This window comes from Sebastes fasciatus, chromosome 7 (assembly GCF_043250625.1).
Source record: "Sebastes fasciatus isolate fSebFas1 chromosome 7, fSebFas1.pri, whole genome shotgun sequence".
NCBI lineage: Eukaryota > Metazoa > Chordata > Actinopteri > Perciformes > Sebastidae > Sebastes > Sebastes fasciatus.
Genome location: NC_133801.1, coordinates 31,180,030 through 31,205,465, shown reverse-complemented (window position 1 = coordinate 31,205,465; position 25,436 = coordinate 31,180,030). Strand labels below are relative to the sequence as shown.

General features: G+C 42.0%; 1 protein-coding gene across 6 annotated transcripts in view; it reads right to left on the bottom strand.

Moving 5' to 3' along the window:
• frya (furry homolog a (Drosophila)) overlaps positions 1 to 25,436 on the bottom strand; it is a 68,363-nt gene that overhangs the window by 21,262 nt on the left and 21,665 nt on the right. For 3 of the 6 annotated variants that reach the window (XM_074640292.1, XM_074640293.1, XM_074640295.1), the window contains exons 3-37: positions 24,388 to 24,441; positions 23,356 to 23,495; positions 23,138 to 23,228; positions 22,001 to 22,080; positions 21,822 to 21,902; positions 20,785 to 20,953; positions 19,229 to 19,321; positions 19,000 to 19,098; positions 18,219 to 18,320; positions 17,751 to 17,854; positions 17,102 to 17,210; positions 16,852 to 16,938; positions 15,559 to 15,730; positions 15,253 to 15,385; positions 14,411 to 14,518; positions 12,914 to 13,169; positions 12,531 to 12,713; positions 12,354 to 12,440; positions 10,673 to 10,932; positions 10,315 to 10,504; positions 9,955 to 10,079; positions 8,712 to 8,769; positions 8,418 to 8,509; positions 7,347 to 7,519; positions 6,690 to 6,850; positions 5,381 to 5,491; positions 4,706 to 4,860; positions 3,400 to 3,502; positions 3,126 to 3,297; positions 2,507 to 2,763; positions 1,597 to 1,743; positions 1,331 to 1,499; positions 1,029 to 1,119; positions 859 to 941; positions 176 to 326 (exon numbers count right to left, since the gene is read on the bottom strand). In XM_074640292.1, the coding sequence (XP_074496393.1) occupies positions 176 to 326; positions 859 to 941; positions 1,029 to 1,119; positions 1,331 to 1,499; positions 1,597 to 1,743; positions 2,507 to 2,763; positions 3,126 to 3,297; positions 3,400 to 3,502; positions 4,706 to 4,860; positions 5,381 to 5,491; positions 6,690 to 6,850; positions 7,347 to 7,519; positions 8,418 to 8,509; positions 8,712 to 8,769; positions 9,955 to 10,079; positions 10,315 to 10,504; positions 10,673 to 10,932; positions 12,354 to 12,440; positions 12,531 to 12,713; positions 12,914 to 13,169; positions 14,411 to 14,518; positions 15,253 to 15,385; positions 15,559 to 15,730; positions 16,852 to 16,938; positions 17,102 to 17,210; positions 17,751 to 17,854; positions 18,219 to 18,320; positions 19,000 to 19,098; positions 19,229 to 19,321; positions 20,785 to 20,953; positions 21,822 to 21,902; positions 22,001 to 22,080; positions 23,138 to 23,228; positions 23,356 to 23,495; positions 24,388 to 24,441 (4,646 nt within the window). The remainder of the gene's footprint in view (positions 1 to 175; positions 327 to 858; positions 942 to 1,028; positions 1,120 to 1,330; positions 1,500 to 1,596; positions 1,744 to 2,506; positions 2,764 to 3,125; positions 3,298 to 3,399; positions 3,503 to 4,705; positions 4,861 to 5,380; positions 5,492 to 6,689; positions 6,851 to 7,346; positions 7,520 to 8,417; positions 8,510 to 8,711; positions 8,770 to 9,954; positions 10,080 to 10,314; positions 10,505 to 10,672; positions 10,933 to 12,353; positions 12,441 to 12,530; positions 12,714 to 12,913; positions 13,170 to 14,410; positions 14,519 to 15,252; positions 15,386 to 15,558; positions 15,731 to 16,851; positions 16,939 to 17,101; positions 17,211 to 17,750; positions 17,855 to 18,218; positions 18,321 to 18,999; positions 19,099 to 19,228; positions 19,322 to 20,784; positions 20,954 to 21,821; positions 21,903 to 22,000; positions 22,081 to 23,137; positions 23,229 to 23,355; positions 23,496 to 24,387; positions 24,442 to 25,436) is intronic. The other 3 variants (XM_074640294.1, XM_074640296.1, XM_074640297.1) reach the window with 1 other exon arrangement.

The window sequence follows — 25,436 nt, the reverse complement described above, 5'->3', positions numbered from 1 at the left end:
AACAACACACCAAGCGAATGTAAATCCACAAAAACATGGCAGGTTAAAGGTCTAACATCAGTCTGATCGCAAAGTAAACAGCCCTAGTTAGTTATTCTTTAGGGGTGACTAGCAGAAGTTTTGTCTTGACATTTTAAACTCGGAATGAATGAATGAACGTATCTAGCAGTCTGACCTGTGAAGCGGTCCTCTGGGAGTGATGGTCTCTGGTAAGAAGTCCACCAGCGGAGCCCAGCATCCTCCATTCAGAGGCATGGGCAGGGGATGGGGCTGATTGGTCTCAATGACAACCACCAGCCAATCAGCATAGGGGGGAAGAGGTTCACCTAAATGATTACAGAAGATGACACTGCTGACATTTATCCCACACACACACATATGGCAAATTTCAATCAAAAATGAAGAGCTATGGCATATATGGCAAGCGGGCAAATGACAGACTGGAGATGCATTTAAATAATGTACAACTACATAACATCATAGAAGAGAACTACATTTTGAAGGTCAGTTGTTAATGGGGGTATTTAAGAGAGCTTTTCGTTGTCAAATGATTCTAACTCACATTAGTCTGCTGGGCTAATTCAGACCATGAGAGGATAACAACGCTGTTTTTGGGTCACTGGCAGCAGTGCAGAGGCCCTGGGCTTGACTACTTTTATTTCAGTGCCAGTTCTCACAGACGCCTTTTAAGAACCCCCGGGCCTCTCTGCACTGCTCATGCATTATCAATGACACCATGCCGGCCACCATCTTACCCTCTAAACCAGCCTGTGTATTCTACACTCACCAGACCGTGACAACCGCACGGTTGCTTTTTTTTTTTTTTTCAAAGGATGTCTGGTACAGAAATACACTCACTCTTATCTTCATCGTAAGATCCTCCTGAGCTGTTGCTGTAGCGTGATTCCAAGCGGTTGTGGGCTCTCATTATGTGGCTGAGCCTGAGGTCAGAAAAGAGAAATTATCATCATGAGCCTCGGTAGGACTGTAATTAATCTAATGAGAAGCTTCAAGATCTTGTTCTCTACCTCTCCTCGTTCTCCTTCACAGTCTTAGTATCGTCAGTGTCGGGGAAGTTCTCCTGACCGGCGACTACGGTGTTGCTACTTGATGTGGTGCCTGGAAAAAAAAAAAAGTTAGAAGAAAGTCAACTGAGCATCTTTAACACCAACACCGCTTCACATTCACCCACTGGGCTCCGTCCAGAGCAAACACAGTTTTCTCTGGTTGGCCACTAAGTGGTACCACTGGAGCATTTGGGATTTCCTGGTTGGTTGATTTTTCCTGTTAAAAAAAAAAAATTCAACTGGTGTTTTTTAAAAAGGTGTACCTGAAGCTGCTGTGGAGGTCTTGCTTGTGGCGGTGAAGCGATAGAAAGGAGGGCTATCGCAGTGCTGCACCACAGGGTTGACTGGATCCGTTTGCTGCAGCTCAAATATCAGCTCCTCCATGGTCTGCATGGTGTTGTTCCGGCACAGATAGATCACCACCTTCTTGATCTGAACAAAAAACACATCGCAGAATAGCCGTGAGAAAACCGGAAAGAACTAAAAATAGAAGTATCTACATAACATTTGCCTAAATGAAATAGCTTACATATGGCAGGAGGGTGGTGTCGCTGCTGACGCCACACAAGCTGATGAGAAACTGCAGTGCGGTTCTCAGATTGTTGCTCCACTTCTCGTTGCTGACTAAAGCATTCCAGGCGTTTTCCATCTCTGGTCCGGGTAGGTCATCGCCATACTGACCAAAAGGGGTTACAAAAAGAGCGTCATGTTAGCTGCGTTGACTGATTACTAGGGCTGTCAACAATGCGTTATGGCAAGCTCATTTTAACACCACTAATAACTTTAATGCATTAGTGCAACTTGCGAAATTTAGGTTGGAGCGGGCTAAATCTAGAGTGAAGATACTGGCATCATATAAAACTATAAAACCTAAGGAATCCATTGGTACCAACCATGTCATACTAGCTTGTCAAAGGATGCTACATAATGCTCCGAACTTGCGCAAAATTTTGGCGAGGAAAAACTGGCATGGCCATTTTCAAAGGGGTCCCTTGACCTCTGACCTCAAGATATGTGAATGAAAATGGGTTCTATGGGTACCCACGAGTCTCCCCTTTATAGACATGATAATTTATGATAATCACATGCAGTTTGGGACAAGTCATAGTCAAGCTGTTGTTGTCTGTTGGGCTTTTTGAGTTTGCCATGTTATGATTTGAGCATATTTTATATGCTAATTGCAGTACCTGTGAGGGTTTCTGGACAATATTTGTCATTGTTTTGTGTTGATAATTGATTTCCAGTAATAAATATATACATACATTTGCATAAAGCAGCATATTTGCCCACTCCAATATTGATAAGAGTATTAAACACATGACAAATCTCCCTTTAAGGTACATTTTCAACAGGTAAGAAATGTGCGATTCATTTGTGATTTGACAGCCCTACTGATTACCCATGCATCATTCCATTCAATTTCCCCAGCACAACTTTACCTTGGCGGTCATGAACATGAGGTTATTGAGAACCATGGACGTGGCCTGTAAGGAGCCCCAGCCGGTGCCCTTCAGTTGGTGGGATGAACCCGCGCTCGTCGTCCGGATGGAGGCGCTATAATCTGAAGTGCACGGTGTGAAGACCGGGAGCAGCAGGCCGCTATCCACCAGCTCAATGTTACCGAGCCAGGGCAGGAGGTAGGTTAGCATGATCTGCCTCCCGTTGGGATGAGTGGTGGAGAACCTCTGGCTAACCTCTGGATCAAGCAGGGGAAAGGCAATACTAACATCAGAATAACATCAGCTGGGGAAATCAAACACATACTGTATACTCAGTTTCACCATAATTGCCAGTTTAATCCTGATCCACATATGAATTCAACTTCAACCTGGGAGTCCCTTAATTGATTTAAGCTCTCTAAGTGTTTCTGTGGTCAGTGGGAGCGTTCATAGATACAGTATGTGTGTGGGTGGTGGAAGAGGAAGACTTCTCTGGAAGATGAGCGAGCAGCATTTAGTGGGAAACCATAAGCCTGTGAGAGTATTACAGCAGGCTGAAATACCACGGCTAACCCTGCTGTGGCCACATACACAGCACACATATGACACAAACAGCTACCTGAGAACAGAGGAAGTGTGAGTTCAGGGTACATCCTGGCCAGCTGGCTGGAGAGCTGAGGCAGGGAGACGCTGTACAGAGGTGGCAGCGGACCGTGGGTGCCGTAGAGGATGCTGCTCGGCTTCTGCTCCGCAATCCTCTTAGAGTACACAAACAACTTAGCTTCAAGGATCTGTTCAAAGGAAAGGAGGAGAAATGCGTCATTTTACTGTTCAACCACAGAAAACTACACAGAAGCACCAGAAGGCAGCTGGGCTTGTTGTATATATCTCACCTGCATTAGCTGCATTGAAATCTCATAGATTTCTCTGTTGGTGTCTGACGCCTTGAAGAGGACCAGATTCAGCAGCGTTACTATGTCACTCGGGTAGTTTCTGCTAGTTAGGAAAGAGAGAGAACAAAATAATTTAATGTTTCAGTTTTAAGAAAACAATGCTCAGTGTTCCACATAATGATTGGGTTTATGTTTTTGAGAAAAAGCAGGAGGGGAAGTCCAACTTCAGATGAACAGTGAGCCCTTTAACCCTTTAAAAACTCCTGCAGAAGATCGTTGTTTGAATGATCCTGTTTAAATCGATCTAAAATAAAAACCATTATGACTAGAGCATTCATTCTTTGCACAGCGGAAAGTTAAAGCTTCCGTCTTTCGCGTCATCACGTTGTACGCTCGCGATGACATCATTACGCTACGTGTGGAGCGTTACGAAACTATCAAAGCGCCTTTGCACTCGATCTGCTCATAGAAATTAGCATATCTCAAAAACTAAAAACTGCATCGTTAAAAACGTATAGAGTGTTGAGCAATGTTTTGTTCATGTTTCTACATTTAGAAATATTTTGGATCAATATGTTCTGTTTGTTTATTTATTAACATGTTATTAATTTTCTTTTGTAATTTATGACACAATTTCAATACTTTTTCAATCATTATTATGGCTGTCAAAGTCAACGCGATAACGCATTAACACAACTAGAGTGAAGATACTGGCATTATATGAAACTAGAAAAACCTGTTGAATCCATTAGTACCAACCACGAAGCTAAATAACGCTCCAAACTTAAGCTAAATTTTGGAGAGGAAAACTGGCATGGCCATTTTCAAAGGGGTCCCCTTGACCTCTGACCTCAAGAGTACTAAATACTTGACAAACCTCCCCTTTAAGGTACATTTTGAACAGATAAAAAATGTGCGATTAATTTGTAATTAACCACAATTAACTGCGGACAATCATGCGATTTATCGCGATATAATATTTTAATTGATTTACACCCCTCGTAATTATAGCTTTTTGACTTGTATAACCTTTTAGTTTAGGTTGTACAGGTTTTAGGGATATGAAGCATTTGAAGAAATGACATCAAAATAAGCAAAAATACCAATGTAGGCACTGGCGGACCATTTCTATTGCAGAGTTCAAAGGGTTAAGAGGTTCAGCTGAGGTGACGCTTTGGAGAGCTCATTTTCCAGTGGTGTCCCCACGTGGACAAGAAGTCTGGATGATCATACCCGATGCCCTTTGTGAAAACTGTGTTTGTGCACAGGCAGCTGACCTCAACTAGTTGAACATTGATTTTTGTACCTGCTGCCACAGACTGTAGCGATGGCTTTGAAGCAGCCCGAGGCGAGCTGGTAGGAGCCCGTGTAGCAGCGATCCACGGCCCAGTTGAATAGGTTGACCTGGTCGGCATTGAGCTCCAGAAGCAGGATGACGACTTCACAGCCAAGCTGGTGGACCTGAGCCAGGAGCAACACACCAACACAGACTCTCCTGAATATCACGTCTTTTTTAAGGATCCCTGTATTCCTGATTTTACATTACACAAATATCTGAGGCTATGTGTATTTTTCAAAGATCTGGCGAGTCGGTGTAAAATGATTCTTTACTTCTGTCATGCAAATAATATGATAAATTACATTTTCTTGGCTACCTGCCCAGTTTACTGCTACTCCTCAAGCCATGCAATGATAACACGGCAGCTCAAAGTCAATTTTGACAAGGAAGAATGTGTAAAATAAACATGCAGGTGCTTTATCTTGTACCACAGTGAACCGAAAACAAAGACAATATCAGACAAATTTATTTTGATACTCTCCTTTACTACTTGCCAGCCCTCCAGCAAGATAATGGCGAGCGCTTGGCAATGTCTAGCGTTGGGCTTTTAATACAAAGCGGGCTTCAGCGAGCTATCAGATGGGCTTTCTGGGTCAGCTCTTTGTTTAAATGCACCGCGGTGGTAAAGCATTGGCCACATACCCGCTGATCCTGGCAGGCGAGTATATTATCCAGCCACTTATAGAGGTATCCGTCTGGAGAGAGGCCAACGTTGTCAAACACAGACCCGCAGCACAGCACAGCAGACATGGCCTAGAAGAACAAACAGGCAACAGTTGCACACAGCTCAGAATGCAGTAGCAGGAAGTACGTGTTGAGTTCCCAGAAGTCCTGTTATGTGGCAGCAAACTGCAGCGCTCAGGTTTACCAACCAACAAAGTCTGTTGTTTCTTAAAACCTAAAGATAGAAGTGGGTGGAAGAGATGTGAAAATCTAATGTTGGCGACCCAGGATTTTCACACTGCAGTTCAGGAGAGAGTGTACTGTTCTGTGAGTTTGTATTTGTCTTGTGGGTGGAGAGGAGTCCATGCCAAACAACAGAATTACATTTAAAAGAAATATCTTGGCTAGCAGAGATAGGATGGGAGGATGTTCTTTGATGCAGCACCGCTCGGTGACTGTCTCAAACACACACACACACACACACACCAATCGCGGGCCAAAGTTGGGTCTGTCCATCAGGTTTGATTTAGCCTGCCAGATGTTAGTGAATTTTTTTTTATAATTAAAGGCCTGTGTTAGCTTGTCGGGAAGGGGACTAAATAACACTCCAAACTTATGCTAGATTTTGGCGAGGAAAAACTTGCATGGCCATTTTCAAAGGGATCCCTTGACCTCTGACATCAAGATATGTGAATGTAATTGGGTTCTATGGGTACCCACGAGTCTCCCCTTTACAGACATGCCCACTTTATGATAATCACATGCAGTTTTTTTTTTAATTCAGTATAAATGTTATTTTTGCCTATTCTAAAAATGGTATTTGAATATTTCTGTATGCTGGGGTCCTTAAACTCTCTTGGAATTGCATAAATTTGGTATGACTGGAAATGAGCCCAATTGTATTCAGCAGGTGGGTTTTAAGGGGTTAACTATTTCAAAGCTAAAATAATATTCAATTGGGGGAACTTGGGATCCTCGTACCATTTTGCATCTTAACATTACAATACGATAGGTGATTACTTTTGGTCCGTGGCCCAACATTGAGTTCCAGTTTTGGCCCTCCAAGGGAAAAAGTTTGGGTACCCCTGGGTTAGATCATTAGATACACAAAACTATTCCAGTGAGGGAATTTGTGGATTTATTCTCTTGTTCTCAAATGTATGCTTTGGATAAAGACAGACCAATCCACTGCCAAGATGCATGTTTCTTTTCCTACTAAGCATTATGGGGTTACACTAATATATGTATGAGTTTGTGGAAGGCAATAGATTGCATAATGTATGTTCACCTTTAGGGCACAATATTGATATCTTGTGATCTGGTGATTCCTGTCACTGTAGCGGTCCAGAGGGGTGAACATGATGCTGAACGGACCGGCCCACTGACTGAAGAGGATGAAGAGGTGATGCCGCAGGCTCTGCTGTGGAAACAGGAAGCGCCTGTGGTGCACTGGGGAGGGAGACAAGACAGTCCGTTATAGGTCGGCTCATTCAGAGAGTGGAGAGTCAGCAAAAAATATTCAAGCGTCTTAAACTCTTAACTACTAAAAGTGCATTTTCCGATACGATAATAAGGCGTTGAAGTCCCTTGACAGATCATTAGCCATTCAGTGGGGACTTGTGAATGCTTGGCAACCCATGAGTCATCACCTGTCCTTGCCTGCTCTGTCCTTAAGCTGCACTATTTTTGGATCTACAACCCTTGGACTACATCCAAAACAAGATCAATATCAGGAGTCGTGTGCTCCGTGTGCTGTGCTAACCCCAGCAGGATGGAAGCCTATTATAGAATTCACAATGCACAAATTGAGGGAAAGGATAGTTGGATGTATTAGGCATCCATATTAAAGAAACGCATTCAGTAATTTATCAATCTGACCTACAGAGCGTTGACGGTGACTTGAACTGACAAGAAAGGCCTTTCGGGCTGAATCTTTTCTGAGTACCTGGTACACATTGGATGAGGTTGGCCACCATGGCGCTGAAGTGAGCTCGTATGTCCTTGAGGATCTCTGCGTCTTTGTCATTCTCAGCTTCCAGGAGCATCCGAGTTAGATCCACATACTCCAGGAACAGAGCGCCCAGGGCGAGGGTGTCACGTTCCAGAGCTCCGTTTGTGCTTTAGGAAAAACAAGGAGACGCCCAGTGAGAAGAAATTACAAAACAAACAGTATCTAACAGTAATATTTAGGGCTGTCACTGTTAACGCGATAATAAGGCATCGATGCAAATTTGTTTTAACGCCATTAATTTCTTTAATGCATTAATGCAACTTTTTGATTTTTATAAATTTGATGGGCCGCCGATCTTTCAGAGGTTGTAGCGGGCTCAGTTTTAAAGCTAGAGTGATACTGGCATCATATGAAAAAAGAAAACTTAAGGAATCCATTGGTACCAAGCATGTCATACTAGCTTGTCGTGAAGGAGGATAAATAACGCTCCGAATTTTGGCGAGGAAAAACTTGCATGGCCATTTTCAAAGGGGTCCCTTGACCTCTGACCTCCAGATATGTGAATGAAAATGGGTTCTCTGGGTACCCACGAATCTCCCCTTTACAGACATGCCCACTTTATGATAATCACAATATTTGTCTTGTTTTTTTGTGTTGTTAATTGATTTCCAATAATAAATATATGCATACATTTGCATAAAGCAAGCATATTTGACCACTCCCATGTTAACAAGAGTATTAAATACTTGACAAATCTCCCTTTAAGGTACATTTTGAACAGATAAAAAATGTGCAATTAATTTGTGATTAATCGTGATCAACTATGGACAATCATGTGATTAATCAGGATTAAATATTTTAATCGATTGACAGCCCTAGTAAACTGCTTTTTCATCATCTGTCAACACGCAAACTGTACAATAACTATAAGGCGTTATGTAGCACAAAGGTTATATCTTGATGACCCTGTTTTGTTATCTTAATTTGTGCTCCCCCTTTGTGTACCGTGAGTGTGATATTGTGGAGTATGGTTCTGTAATGTGTCAACTATAATACCACACTAACCTGTCACTGATGACACCTGCATCAGCCAGCAGCTCAAAGATCCGCAGCAGCTGCAGTCTCAGCAGGTCTCGTCGTTCACGCCGCTTCTTGTTCTGCAAAAAAAAAACATTAAGAAGAATCCTTAATGACCAAAGCCCTGGTGACAATCTTATTAACCTATATTTAGTGACTGAGATTATCTGATCCAGTTCTTTAGTTAAATTACAGACCACTATCTAGTCCATTCACACATTAAATCCAGCAGTATATATTTTGGTTATGTTGTGTGCTGTGCTGTAAACACGATCAACCAACCTCAGGTCTTCTTTCTAGTGCTTCTTTCATGAGGGGATGTAGCTCTTCCACAAGTTCTCTGTGTGCAGGCAGTGAAAATACAAACAAGTCATCATCAACTACCATAAATACGTTCAGTTAAATGGACAAATTGCACTTCAGCAAGACTATTGTTTTCGGAGAAGAGATTTGAGCTAAAAACAAAATCAGATTTTTAGGGAACAATGTAGATGCAGCTGTAAATGGCAACAAGGCACCACTCAACTATAATCCCCCGTTTATCTCCTCTTTAAATCCACACAAATACAGGTCAACATGTTCTTTAACTACAGAGAAAATAATGGATTGTGCTCTAACTGTGTGAGTAGATCTATCCTGTGCACTGTCTACTTGTCATATATTGAGAGCCTTTTAACCTTTTCATTTATTTGCTGGTTTAACGGTTTGTCTATGAAGGACAGGAATTGCCTAAATAACATTGTGAAAGTCTGCTCCAAAATCATCGGAGCCCAGCAGAGCAACTTAAACTCTCTCTGGGAGAAACGTGTCCTCCAGAAGGCCAAAAACATTATTAATCACAACCAAATCCTGTCTAGTGAGTTCACACTACTGCCTTCAGGACGGCGCTATCTGCCGCCTCACAGAAAGACAAACCGCTACTCCAAGTCATTCATTCCTTCTGCCATTACACTGCTGAACGCAGAGTAACTATCATGAATGAACGACAACAAAAAAATTTTTTATTTACTTTGAATGTACAATTATTTTGCACTAACCACATAACGGTTGTCTGTGTTTGCATTAGGTACATTCTTGGAATACAATTTGCAATGTGCAAATACTCTTGGCACTTTATTCTATTCTAATTATTTATTTATTCCGTTATTCTTTTATCTCGTCTCGTTTTTATTCTTGTATTCATTGTTTTTATTGCGAAGATTTTTAATTTTTAATCTTGTACTTTTATTGTTCTGCACCTCCCCATATGCCACCTACTGTGTTCCCTCTGTCAATGATGATTGTGCAGTATGAATGTGTGTATATGTTTCGGTGGACTGCAGAAACTGAATTGCCCTTCGGGGATAAATAAAGCTCTCTGTATCTGTATCTGTATCTGTACTTTCATTTGACTGGTCCTGTCCCATTAAAAGAGACAAACAGCAATAATACAGCAGCTAAAATGTGATGATGCTGTGCTGCTATTCATTTTCTAAACCAATGATGGATCATTAAAAATATCTAAAACACAATTTTCCTGATATACCTGAATACAAGGGAATTGGTACGACCAAAGCCCAGAACCAATGACTCTGTGAGCTCGATGCTCTCTGCCCTCATCAGCGGAACCAACTGCTTCAGAAGCCAAGCCACAGATGGGCTCCCGATAACCTGAAACATCAAACATCGACGGTTCAAAATAAATGTCTCACGCCGCTTGAACGCCCCTAATTACACAGGGCTGCAAGAATTTATCAAGCGTTCTGTTCCATTCATGCAAAGATAGCTGCTGTGTAATTCGATGCGTCGAGTTTGAATGTCAACAAGCTGCGTATGAACACCTGATCCTGCAGAGACAAAGCACTGGGAGAATTAATAAGGCCTGAGGACAGGGGGAGGCAGCTACCTTGTTATCGTAGCTGACACCGCTGTCGGGCGTGGCGGCCGTGATCTCAGGTGTCGATGCTCTCAGATGGCCGGGGCTCATGATACTGGGCTTGGCCACCCCGAAGCAAAGGATCAAGTAGTTTCTCCACAGCGTTACGTAATTGTCCCCGCTGCCAGACATGTTGGTCTTCTTTGCATACACTGGGTTACTGGTGAATCATACAAAAAGATCATTTTTTATCTGCGCTGGTTTTAACAGAGGATCTCGAGGAGTTGTTTATCATTTGCAAAGGGGAAGTGGTGTCAGGTGGCTATACTTAAAACAGGAACGTCAGAAAATAGAAAATACAAGTGTTGCATATTTGAAGGACACTTACTTTGGGTCTACCAGGGGCATGAGCGTCTGCATTCGAGTGAAGGCGTAGGGCCAGGCGTAGCTGAGCGCCGTGGGGCAGTGCTTGGGTAGGTTGTCCTGTCTGAGGAGGCTGTACACACACAGCACCCAAGGGTCCTTCACAGACTGGGCAAAGATCCACACGTGTGAGGGGCTCCTGATGTCATAATGACTGTTTACGAGCAGCGCGTTCCACTCCACGAGCCACTGGAGGTCCACGTGGTGGCCTGCTGGCAGGGCGGCCTGCAAAGTGGCACAGCGGGGTCAAAGGTCAGAGGTCATGACTAAATTACATATCCAAATAGCAACACTCCTTCCATCTCTCTATTCAACGTTATTCTTAAGGATGATTATTTAAATATAAATAAGGCAATCAGATGATCACACAGTATATTTAGAAACACAATTTGAAAATGCATATAAGGACATTCGACATATTATCCGTTTCTCAATAAATCTGGATTCTTAGCGTCGTGCTGACAGCTTGATGCTTACATAAGTGAGAGTCAAAAGGTCAACAGCTGCTCAGTTCCAGCTGTTCATTCAATTTGTGCATGCTAGATTACTGAACCGAGCTTCTGACTTGACAGTCAACGTAACAAGCGTTTGCTGTTTTTGTGCACCAGATTCCAGATGTGGCTAGATATTTAAATGACACCTGATCTTTTCATGAAAGTAGCTAAAATTTGTGAGAGTTGAGCATCTCACTTTCCTATCTGGATATCAAGTCGATGAGAAATTAATACATTGTGAATAAAATCCCAGGAAAAGGAGAAAGCAAATAAACCGTAGACGCATCTCAACTGAGACTCCTGAGGCCTGTACAACGGAGCAGGATTTGGGGTTAGCGAAGTAACTTCAGGGTTAACCCTTCTGGGTTTTCAGTCCTACGATGGGGGTTCACTTATACCGGGGTAGATCGCCATGGTAACTTATGTTGAACACCTGCTCCGGAGCAGGTTAATTTCCAGATATGAGATCAAATCGTATAAAAGCACCGCCTACTAACCAATCAGAGCTTAGTGTGCGGATGATAATATTACAGAAAGACAAAGAAGTTAAAGTCATAATCGAGGCCAAAAGCAACACAGTTTAAACTGACAAAATGTAGAAAGGACTGCTGGCTGCTTTGGTGCTTACTGCTTTGAATTATGTTTTTGTATTTGTTTTACTTGCTCCCAAGCCCGTTTCACACCGCTGGAGTCGGGGACGCAGCTGAGAGAAGGTTCAAATAGTCACACGCCAGAATTTACACATTCACAAATCAGCATTTTTATTCTTTTGCCAGCTGTCCTTCCTGCATTTGGCAGCTTCAACTGTGTTACGTTTAGTCTGGATTATGTGTTTAACTTCTTCGTGTTTGTCTAATATTATAGTTTGCTCTTCATTTGTAAATGTGACGCTCTGCTGACAGTAGACTTGTCCATGTTTGCGATTGGTTATATCCTGCATACATCGCCCTTTGTATGTGAACGCGCTCATAGCCAGATTGAGAAACCCTGGGTTGACTTACCAAGTTGATAACCACCTTCGTAGGACCGCTTAGCATGATCGTGGTTGTTTTCGGTTAGTGAAGCCAGATAACGAGAAGATACCCTGGGTATGTTGAACTCGCTTTGTGTAGTACAGGCCTCAGGTTTAGTTTGGAGCTACCAACAACTTACCGTGTCGGAGACGGCCACGTTGACGAAACTTTCCAGGATTACGGGGCTGAGCTGGTCCATGATCTCTATCATTGGTTTATCATCATCCTGCAGTTGACAAAGCATAAAATCGCTCTTTGTAAACACAGTCGTCACACCTTCCCGCATTCTGCTCAGTTTAACTTAATCTCATTTTACCTCCGACTGTCCGATGGTCACGAAGAGGCTCCGTATCTCTTTCAGTATGGAGATGGCGAGTCTGCGGGTGCTCAGCTGACAGGAGCAGAGCAGTACGAGCGCCAGTCCCTCCACAGCATGCAGCACGGTGGAGTGAGGACCTCGCTCTGCGGGAATCTTGAGACTGGAGCTGGTCTGCAGCAGCTGTGACATAAATATCAAAAAGCTGATTTTACAGTTGCATGATAAATATGACACCGTAGCGCATTAAATTTCTATTTCTATGACAGGCATTTGTCACAAGTGATAGAGCAGAAAAAACAGAATGAGTGAAATTGTGATTAGTCTTTCATACATGTGAAAGGCACAAACATTTTTGTCATAATTGACACAAAGGCGCGTACCTCGGCTGTGTGTACTTTAGCGGTGTCATAGCTCTTCCCTGGGGCGGCCAGGGTTAGTTTCCACTGTGTGAGCAGTTGCAGCAGTAATTTGAGGGATGTATCCAACAGTCCCTGGTGAGTGTCCTGGACCTCCCGTAACAGGAAGTTAGTGAATCCAAACAGAACGTCGTCACGCCAGTCAGAGAAATCAACCAGCAGACTCTGCAAGGAATTCTGGGCTATGAGTCGCAGCTCGTCGTCCATGTGGATAGTCAGTCTGACGAAGAAGACAGAGAAAAACAAAAATGTAACAGGTTTCTTTTACAGGAATAAAATGAAGTCGCTCATTTACTACCGATGAGTGGGTTTCATTTCAGATATATTTAGCCTGAAGATTACCTGGCAGACAGGATTGTAACAGAGCAAACATTTTATCTGTGTCATCTGAGGCACTCCTTTAATTTAGCCATCTTAAATTCGCCTGCTGTGTATAATAAGATAAGTTGTCAAGCTTCCAGTTGCCTTGCATCTGAAATATTCATTATGTGTAAGAAAAAGAACTGATAAGATGGGATCGGATATGGAGTTCATTTTTTATCAGACAAGGGGTTTGTCAAATGCTATTTAGACAACGATTTAATATAACCCCTGAGTCTGAGTCAAACATAGAAAAACAGTAATGAAAATGTAAGCCTCATATACTAGATTGTTTTCAACACAGTAAAGTAAATAACAGTCATGACCATTATATGTGGATACTCTATCTTAAGAAAATGTAATGGTAGTTGGCTGCAAACAATAAAAAACTAGGTTGGAGACACAAACTGGGGAAGCAGGAAATTCAGGTTCCTACTCTGCAAGTTTGTTTCTCCTAAAAACAAAGATTAAAGGGCAACTTTGGTATTTTTCTAACCTATTTTCCCACGATTTTTTTGTCTAACTGACTAATAGGAACAACAATTTCTGAAATTGCGCTGTAGACGGCAGCTGCTCACAGGCTGCGATATGGTGCTGTTGGGGCAAGCTGGCACCATCATTTACGTCCACTAAAAATGCTAGATTTTGCCATGACAGGCTCTGATTGTTATTATAAGTGTCTGACATTATGGAAAGAGTCTCGCTCAAGGAAAAGTCTTGTTGTGAAATCTCGTGTTGCCGGAAGACAACTGTGGAATAGTGGAATACATCCATTGTGGAAACGCGAGTGTTGGGAGTACAGAAAGCGTAGCTAAGTGTCATCTAAAAGATTTTCAAAGTCTTGGCTGAATATTTAGATGATTTCAACAGTCTGGATGAGGTCTTTGAATTCGATGGCTGCCCGTATTTATACCGGACCACTTTCAGAAATGGTTGTCCCCATTAGTAACTTAGACACAAAAACATGGGAAAACAGGGTTCCAAACAGTTAATAACACTTAGATCTCAGGTAATTATCTTTTCAGACAGTCAGAGAGCGTGCCGCCAGACAGTGCTTTGTCTAACTTACAAAGGGGTTTTCCCCCAAGAGAGGCGACTCACCGAGAGAGCAGGTCTATGAGCTCCGGCTTGGACATCCCGTCAGGCAGGATGCGAGGAACGGCAGCGACACACGTCCTGAACAAGTCAATCTTGGGCTTCCTTTCACCTCTGTAGAGGTCAGATTTTTACAGTAAGTTTAACTTCAAAAGCTTGCTTTCAATGTTCAACTGTCAAGTGTAAACTGATCAAGCATTGGGGCGAATAACCAGATTGTCATACAGGGTTAATTAAGTTAAGGATGAGTTAAAAGTCCCATATTGTAAAAAGTGACATTTTCATTGCTTTTATATTATAAAGCAGGTTTAAGTTCTATATAAATACTGGGAAAGTATCGAAACGCTTAATCCACAGAGAAATGCACACAGCCCGTATTCAGAAACTGAGCTCTTGAAACAAGCTGTCAGGATTTCTGTCAATTTGTGATGTCACAAATCTACAATATTTAGACAATTTCAAAGTTTTAAACATTCTAAATGGGTCCCAGTTTATTTCCTGTTGCAGTGTATGTGAATGACGTCAGCTGACAGGAAGTAAACATGGACCCAAGCTGTTGCCTAGCAACGCAATTCTGTTACAATTCCATTGAAATGTACTAAAACGGAGCGTTTCAGACAGAGGGTGAATACAGGTATATTCAAGCAGACAGCAGGAGGAAACTAGAGTGTTTTTTAAACATTAAAGTATGTAAACATGTTCTAGTAGAAACCTAAAATGCAAGCATGAACCTGAAAATGAGCATGATATGGGACCTTTAATGATGGGACTGGAACCACATTTATCATTTAACTCGACAACTTCAAATGTTTTGGCAGCTAGGATGACAGGGCGATGTTTGCACTTACGTGATCATGTCCTCAGGCTCCTTGTTCAACATCTGAGCATTAGTCATCATCATGCAGCGTCCCACCTCCTTGTCTAGATGTCTGAGGATGTTGTCGATAGCCTTCCGCACATGAAAATAATACTGTGACATCCCTGGAGATGAAGGAAAAACTGTTAGAAACTGATATCTGAAATCCGATATCACTGTTACTCATCTGTAAATGCCCATTTTAAAATTCCACATTTGATGCTAAAGCTGCACACTGCTATTTGACTCTAAAAGCATGGCATTTTCAGCATTCCTGACCACGGTCTGCCTCACTCACCGATGACTTTGGCCTCCTCATCTGTCAGCGTTTTGCTCAGGTATGTCTTCTTCACTCGGAGTGTATTCCCAGAGGGTAAAGTGCAACCAGTGTTAGGCATGGGAGGCTCGCCGTCCTTCTGCTGCAGTTTATCGGCTATGACCAGGAACGCTCTCAGACCAATATTCATTCTCTGCACAGAAAAGAAGCTTAAAGTTCAGTTGTTTGCTAATCAGTTTCCAATATTGCGTTATTAATCCTCCAGGGAAACTGACAATGAAACACCAGCAGAATTTTTTTTTATTTTACCAGCAGTTACTACAGTTGCAGGAAGTTACCAAGCAACAGTTGGTCATTATAGGCATGTTTAGTAAGTTACAAGTCAAGTAGATATACAGTAGTATGATTTTATGTGACTACTAGTCCCTCAGATATTCAAATGATGTGTTAAATTTAAATCGAAATAGTGGATAATGGATAATAGATTTGTTTTACCTAATTTGAACCACAACAACACTGTGTTGTCACTGTGGCTGTCAATCGATTAAAATATTGAATCGCAAATTAATCACAAATTTTTTTATCTGTTCAAAATGTACCTTAAAAGGGAGATTTGTCAAGTATTAAATACTCTTATCAACATGGGAGTGGGCAAATATGCTTGCTTTATGCAAATGTATGTATATATTTATTATTGGAAATCACTTAAAAACACAAAACAATGACAAATATTGTCCAGAAACCCTCACAGGTACTGCATTTAGCATAAAATATATGCTTAAATCATAAACAAGCTGCAGCCCAACAGGCAACAACAGCTGTCAGTGTGTCAGTGTGCTGACTTGACTATGACTTGCCCCAAACTGCATGTGATTATCATAAAGTGGACATGTATGTAAAGGGGAGACTCGTGGGTACCCATAGAACCCATTTGCATTCAAATATTTTGAGGTCAGAGGTCAAGGGACCTCTTTGAATGGCCATTTCATTTCATTATAAATGTAATTTATATCCATTTTAGACAGAGTAAGGCTAAGAAACGTGTGGTAATTTGTAAATAATAGTTATAATCCACCATTAAAACCCTGTGCTATATTCATTCATTGAGCTCTCCCAAGTCACTGCATGTTCTACAACACTGTCCGGCACATATTTCAGAATAAAAGCATTAAGAGCCCACGGCACTTAATGAGAAAGAAGCAAAGCACTATTACTTTCAAAGTATATGCACAAGCGCTAAATGAAAAAAAAAAAACAGCATTTTCTTTACATTTTTCTCTAAACACATCATTTGAGTGAATGTTGAATGCGTACCTCTGGATTAAGACTAAAGGCTTTTGCGGGTTTCCCAACACAAAGAAGGTCAAAGATAATCTCTTTCATGGCAAAATCAAGCCTTTCCTGTAACGAAATAAGAAGAAGTTTAATATGATGTCATGAATGTCAAGAAATATCATATTACTAGTTTCATTGAGATACCAAATATTGGTTTTAACTCATGAGTTACATGAAGTATCATTGTGTGACTTCTCCATAGTGCAGTATAGCACCTTATTATGTTTACCTGTGCAATGAACTGGATGATTTTGACAAAGATATTGAGAGGCATGTCTCTCGGTACCACACTGCGGGATCCTTTGGGGAAAAGTGTTGTTATGATGGTGTTGAGGCGACTGTGGACACAGAGAAAAGAACACGTTATGAGGATACCCTAAACAAGCATTTTAACACATTTTAAAAGGTTGCGTAAAATTACACAGGGCAACTATTTTAATTGGTTTGTGCAGTACTCCATTGCTTGAGAGGAGGTTTATTTTTAGGACCAGTTTATTTTGGGCCTAATTAACACGTTTTAAAAGTTTGGCTTGACCCGTTTGGGATTCCTCATGTGGGCTCAGGCTCATAAAAACGTCTGTAAAGCTGCTGATAAACCTGTGTGGGCCTGAACCCAGTACATAAAAACACACGCTTTCTGCAAACACCAATAAATATCAGTAACAACGGCGGAGGGTTTGCTGTAAAACTGCTACTGGAATGAATTTTTCTCTTGTTCTCTTGCATCTAAAAAATAAATATTTTAGCATCAACAAATGTTTGAGCCCATGACTTTTATCGGCGTCTCACAGGTAATTTACTGATGCATAAAAACATTGTAAAAAGTTATCCATACATCCTCCTCTTTGGCTGACGTGAAGGAGTTCTAAGATATTTACCCCTGTGTTGCGGTGTTGCTCTCACACTTGATTCTGATCATGTAGACCCACAACAGTCGATACAGCGACTCCAATGCAACACGAGCCATTTTAGGGTCTCTGCTCTGTAATAAAATTATGAAAGAAAGTCAGTGACAGAATAACTTGGCAACAAGTGGCAGCCTAAAGGTTTATTGTAAGTTATAATTACAAAATTACAGACATCATCACTGTAATCACACTAGGCTTATACAAGCTCACTATAATATTAATTCATAGTTATAATAATTACAGCCTGAAGCATTCAGCGCACTATTATCATGCCATGCAAACAATGAAATACCAAGTAACGATTATGTCTGACAACTGAAGCCAACTGGCAAACATGATACACGCAACCTTTATGTATCCGATTAGTCCTCTGCATGATAAACAAAGACCGCTGTGGTCTGAATATATTAAAGGCTGCTGGTTTCCAGGTTACGTTACCTTCAGATTTGAGAGGCAGTTGTTCAGGAAGACATGCCATCTGTTGAGGAAGAACTGTTTCTGGCTGACACACAGCAGGCACGTCACCAACGGGTAAAACGCCTGCAGAGAACAGTTAGAGTTTAGATCTCTTTTCATCATATACGGTATTGTTAAAAAAATAGCTTCACGCTGAGTTAATAATAGGTTTAAAAATGAGTTTCCACATATATGGAGAGGATAATGTGAGGAATTATGCATTATCTCTGAACCATATCTGCATAAGTGCAATTTAAGACATAAAGCAGTTTTCTTTTGAAGACATAATGAGGTTTTCTCCTATTGTTATGCTTTTTGCTAACAATGCATCGCTCATAAAATGTGGCTTTCAGCCATAATCGCTGCCTCAGGGGAATGTAGACCTTCTGTGAGAGCAAACTGCTCTTCCATAAGGGTTGTTGTCTTTCCATTTCACCGTGAACTGCTGCGGTGAAATGCTTTATTGAAGACACTTTAGAGGGAAGGGACCCTTATATATATATATACTCCACAGCTTTCATGCTCGTTTTTATGCTTTGAAATGGCAGCCTGTCTTCCCTCATGAATTATTTCTAGTGTGGACGATGACGTCGTAAGAAAGCATTACACAAGAGTGACCTTGAAATGCTTGAGGATTCACAGAGACCACAGGCATCCCGGCAATCTGAGCATGCAGCGGAGGGTGTCAGAGTGAAAACAGAGGTGGATCAAAACTAACAGGGCCGGTAATCAGTGTCAGTTTGTTTTCTGCCGATTAACTAACCAGCGAGTGCTTCTTTCTGGAGGACAAGTCCAGGGTTGTGTCGTACAAGCTGTCCACAAAGTTCCTCAGGCAGGGTACGTTCACCTCATTCTTCACGGCCTAGGACAAGATCACACACGGTCACATGACGAGACAAAGTCCTCTCCAGAGTAGTGCTCTTTTAACATTTAAATTAAATATTTTGCAATGCATGCAACACACGCTGGAGGGGAAAAAAAACAAAACTCACCGCTGCAACAGGAACCAAAATTTCAACAAAGATACCAGCCAAGGCGTGCTTAATGTCCTTGTCCTTGACTTCTAGGAAGTATTGGGCGCACTCCTGCAGAAAAGAGAGTAGTAAATGGTTTAACGCAACAACGCAATAAAAACTTATATCACTTTAAATCTATTTTTCCTGTTTACCCAGGAGATAAACAGACTTGATGCTGCATGGCCAAAACTGAATTTAATCCACAAACTGCATGTTTAAGCTAATAGGAATCACAGCCAAGGTCAAAGGGCAGCAAATCCTAACAATACTTTGAATTGTTTGTGCAATTTCTACACAAAGGTCATATAAACCTATATTAAAGTTTTAAAACACAAAAATCAAAGAATATAGAGGGTCCTTTATCTTACACCTGGCGCAAAACGGTGCACAGCGCTGTGCAGCGGTCATTGCTAGTTTCGGACCGACTTAGTTGACATTTTTATGCCCAACGCCCACGTTGTGTAAGTAGAAAAATGTACTTGTGCCCATTACCATGTGATCAGGCACATTGTTATCTTGAGGCAGCAGAAAGCGACAGCGCCATTGACAAACAAAAACCGGGTCTAATGTCTTGCACAGTATATTCCTGCTATTTAAAGGGCGCATTACTCAGATAGTAAGATGCGCCTACACAGCACTCGGGCTTGTTACACACACAGGGAAGCGCAGCAGCAGCTCTCCTCCTCCTGAGCAGTTAAATACAGTGTGGGCGCTAGAAGAACATTTATATTTATGTTAGGGAAAACACAAAAATTCAGGCGGCAGGTTACAATTCAAAATATAATATAATATAAGGAAGGAAGGCTCTCAGGCATTCTGTATTGATCAACCTGCAGCGGGCTCTCGGCGCTCCTCCGGTCACCGGCGTGACCACCGTGACCAGAGAGATCACGGTGCACACACCTGTCACTAGGCTACTACAAAGTTTGCGTGCCTCTACCCCTAAACGACGGCGTTTTGAAGCTGATGAATCTGCACGTTACGCACCTCCTCTCTGGCAGTGTCCGGCTGCAAGCCTGTGCGTAGTGGAGCCTCCAAAAATGATCATTATCATTTTATTTTATTAAATTCATTATACTATTAATGCATGTTTATCATATCTAGCCTAGTGCTTATGATCATATAATGATCGCCTGACCCGGTTAAATAGGTTATGGGACTGAGCACAGGGAGATGGCGGAGGCAGAGGGTCCACCGGCCAAGCACAGATTGGTTCAATTCCCATTACGCCCAAAACACACCTATGATTAGTTAAGAGACTAAATACAACCCTTTTTCCCCTTGCGCCTTATTTTGAGCCCATATTATGCGCTATTTAACAAGCAAAAGTTGAGTCAGACACGCCCTAAATGCACTTGTGCCATGCGCTTTAAACCGTGCGCTATAGATCGTTTAAATAGGGCCCATAGTGTGAACCTATAGCTTATACCATATGATCAGTTTATACTGTAAGGTAGGTTTATGATAATCGTTTGGAACCCATTCAAAGGATTGAAATATTATAGACGTAATAGTATACACGTCTTTTGTACCTGCATGAACTGAAATGAGGCTTCAAAATCCTCGACAGGATACATCTTAATACGGAAGAACTTGACCCCCATGATGAGGCTTATAGTACTCTGGACTACATAAGGACTCTGCTCTTTCTGCCGCAGCTCCTTTAGCTCAGTCATAAACTTCTTCTTCACAGCAGGAAACCTGAGAGAGAGAGAGAAAGGAAAAAAACAACTAAATGAGATTCTATATAAAGACATGCCTGTATAGCTCAGTCACACAAATCCCAAGTCAGCACTTCCACAAAAAAAGTTCCTCCACTTGAGTGTCGTGACGCGGAAAGAATACACGACAATATTCAGGGAGCACGCCTCCCAAAAATATCATCCCCTCGTCTTAGCCTAAGTATGCAGACTCTGAGTCTCTGACCCGAGATGAACCCCTCGCCTAGCACCTGATCCTTTGCCCAAATTGAACCAGAGATGGGATTCTTCAGCTGGTCTAAATTTAGAAGATAATTCATCACGGGAGCTCACTATGAGCATCTCTTAACCTCTTCCCTGGTGCCTGAATACTGAAAACTGAATACAGCTGTTTCTGCATCTTAATCATGTGAATAGAAGTTGTTTATTATTTCAGTTCACAGTCAAATTCTTGACCAATTTATTTCTTTCTTGACCTCAGAGAAAAGTGAAGAGCCTCTCAGTGAAGTATCTCCTTGCAGGAAATTAAGCAGAGCGCACTTTGGAACGGAGGTATGCAGTGTGCTCACCAGCCATATCTCTATTTTAAGGGTTTGTTCCTTGCTGCAATGATGTGAAAACCTCAAATAAACAGACATCAATTTCCAGTCCTAGTTTGGTGTGAAGGCGACCTGTCCAAAAGTGCGTCCTCCCTACAGTCTGTTCCAGTCTCTTGAGCCGGGGCGATGTGTTGCAGAAAGGCATTAGGAATGGTAACACACCATAATGATGTGGCGTGACACCAAAGCCCAACAGTGCAGAGAATGAAGCTTTACGATGGAAAAGAAAACAATAATATTCAACTATATAATCCTGTCTTTGCTACTTACTTGGACTGGGCTAATACTCCTATGATTTCAGCATAGAGGTCTGCTACAGTGTGCATGTTGCCAGTGTTAGGACCATGATACCTGTGGGAAACACAACACGAGACAAAGACAAACAAACCTTAGAGAAACTTAAACCTGAAAGTAAGAAGGAGCAGTGCTGGAAAAAGACAGGAGCTTACCCCTCTTTGTATCTAAAGTGCTTAAAGGCCAAGTTAATGACTTCGTTGACCAAACCGTCGAGGGCCGGGTGGAGCTGCATCTAGTTCAGAATCAGGAGACACAATGGCATGAGAACGAATGTTCACAAACTACCGGTCATGATAAGTTTTTCAGCAGTAGGAAATCATAACTCTACTCTACTTAAAGGGAGGGTCCATTATTTTATTTTTTTTAGGTTTTGATATCAGCTTCCCAGTGGTGTTCCTTATGTATTCAAATCCGAACATTCAAGCTGAAGTATATAAGTTTTAGCATCAAAATGCTATTTTCCCAAGCCCTTCTAAAACCCCATGTGACCTGACGAAGGTTTCTGCATGATGACACTGCTGCATGTACAGTATATATACATCCTTATAGTCAGTGTGTAATCGTTACATACAGTAACTTAGATGGCAGTCGGCATGCTCCCAGTTTGGAGAAGCAGACGGGAGTACTAAGCAATGTACTGCTGTGTGGATGCCACGTTAGATCAGATACGAAAGTCACACAATAATACAAACAAATCAATGCAGCGGTAGACCAGCAAATCCCATGCAAGGTAAAATGACTGTTTTTGTGAATGGAGTCTGGTGGCTTTGAATACAGCAACATAACAGCTTCAGTTTCCCGTCGGAAAGGGCTGTCTGGAGGCGAGGTAAAGCGGTGAGAATATTCTAAATATAGCATACACTTTAACTGATATTGATTTTTTTTTTTTTGGTGGCTAAAATAAATTTTTCTGCTGCTCTCGTCCACAGCCGCTTTACCTCGCCGTCAAACAGCCCCTTCCAACGGGGAACTGAAACCGTTATAGCACTCTCTTCAAAGCCACCAGACTCCATTCACAAAAACAGTCATTTTACCTCGCAGCACACGGGAGCATACAAACAACCCCACTTTAAAAAATCCAAACTAACCCTTTCAGTTAACGTTGACTCAGCTAAAGCTAGCATTCCCGTTATTCATAACTTCGGCCGAGTGGGCATTTTCATAAAATAAAAACAAAAAAATAAAAACAGAAAAGAATGCAGATGGACCCGCCCTTTAAGTGAGTTGTATATCATAAAATAATAAGATAAACTAAGCAGCTTTTGTGTACAACAGTTAAGTCACGTCACCTGTTTCAAAACTTCTATGAGTACAAGAGAGAAGATGAAGTCGATGGCCAAATCCCTCCTTTCAAGTAGATAATCTCTCTGCTGCTCATCGCTGTTAGAAACAAGAGCAACAGGTTTGCTACAATCATAGAGTGCATGTGAGCTTCACCATAGCTTCTTCATATTTATTACCAGTGACACATTGTTGCATGCAGTAATCTACTTAATTTAATTCTCACTTTTTGGTCTTGGTGTTGGATCTCGGTCGGTACTCGTGCAACTCCTCCTCTAGTCCATTTTGTCTTTTGTACCAGTCGAACAACGTGCGCAGGATGGAGGGGAGACAGTACTCAGCCAAAGAGCTCATGGTGCTTATCAGCTGAAAGAAGAAGAAGACATACGTCGTGCAAATGCATGTTTGTGTTTGGCAATTAACATACCGAAGCATGAGATAGCAATCAGCGTTTCCTTTGTTTATTTGTACAGCAATTTACGCAAAAAGTCAAAACAGCACGAGCAAATTAATCTACGTTTCACAATAGTTCCTACATTTGAACAATAAACCGAGTCAGGGGGGAATAAGAGAGCTTTTAATTATAGTCCAAAGCTACATTAAGGGAGATGAGATCCTCATTAGGACTATGCAAGAGACAAGGTGCCCATGGGGCAGCCTCCCTCAGTCTTGTGGGGGGAGGGAGAGGGTGAGGGAAAGGAAGGAACGGGTGGGATGGGCCGGGCACACAGGAAGGGAGGAGAGCCTGGCCGGGCTTGGGAACACAGCGAGCCCTTCATTCAGCACGAGGCCGGAGAAGAATCCCGGCTCTGTGTGGCTGCTGAATGGCCTCACGCAGCAGCACAAACACACCTCTGTGGCTGTGAAAGGGCCTTCTCTGCAGAGCCACAGACCTGCTGGACACACCTAGCGCGGGGCCGGTGCCAGCTCTCAAGGTAAACACTCCTGCCCTTGACTGGATGTGAAAGACCTTTTGGGGATGTGAGCAGAGCTTTCACCCATCAGCTCTTTCATGTCACGGTGCATCATACTGGAGCAGTATTTAAAAACTGACTTGCGTAGGTGCTCATAGGGAGAAGCAAAACTGTTAAATGTTGGTCTTTAACATAATCGCCTGCAGGTTATAATTTAAAACACATGGAGACAAAAATACAAAATGTCATCTAATCCTTTTATAATACAGTAAATTGACTGACATCAGCTTTGTGCATCACTTGTGATGTTACTATTGCTGTTACCAGCCTTTCACAGCACTTACTTGGTCAAACTGAGGATCTTCTCCCCTCTGCAGTGACTTTGTTAACGGCTTTTCCTGAAAAACACAGAACAAAAGGAGTCATTTTTCAAACTTTTACCGATTTTCTTATTTCTACAAAGTCAAACTGGCAAAGTTGTCTGACGTTCAGTCCGAAGCTCGTACTGTAACTTTATCCGCCCTGTCTGAAGACTGTGCGGAGTATTTTTGAATGGGGGGACTCATTACAGCCCAGCTAATGAGAGAGCCATCAATCAGTGTGATGCCAGGCATGAGCAGGCAGGGTCAGATATTAGAGATGGGACCGTCCTGACAGATCCCATTATTACAGTCTTCTATCATCTGAGGTAAAGGCCTTCATGAGGGATCTGGGTTGAGCACAGTCTTCTGCTGCTGTAAGGACAGAGCTAACTCCTGAATATCATTAGTATCAAGGGATATTAATTATTAACCGTTTAACCGTTAACCGACACTAAGCATTTTAACCGATTAACGCTATCGGTTAAAACGGTTAAAAGAAATGTTAATAATTAATTAAAAAGCTGAGAAAAACTCGTCACTTTAAGGAGAAAAGCTGGTCCACCTTAAGAGCCCACCTTAAGAGAGTCTGAGCCGGGGTTACAGGTACAGGAAGTTGGCTCTCGTCTTGAGCTCGCTTGAGCGAGGAGTTGTAGCCTCGTAGCATTTATTTACCGACAAATAAACTATACACACACTGTCTGCTGGAGACAGTGAACGCAGCACCGTGGGTGCTACAGTAGCTCTCCGGACGGTGAACTGGGGACTCAGTTGTTTGTTGTGCTCATACACTGCAGCTGGCGCACCACTAATGTTGTCGGTTAATGGTTAAGAATCGGTTAACGAGGGTCGGTTATCAGTTAAGGACGTTTTTCAAAATTAGTATCCCTATTAGTAACACATCCTGTTTGTTAGTAAATGAAGGTGAAATGAGTTTAGATATACAAGAGCTGTTAACAAGGATGGCGAATATAATGATACACGCTGCCTTCCTGAGTTTAGCAGAATTATGTTAAAATATATCTTTAAAAGAC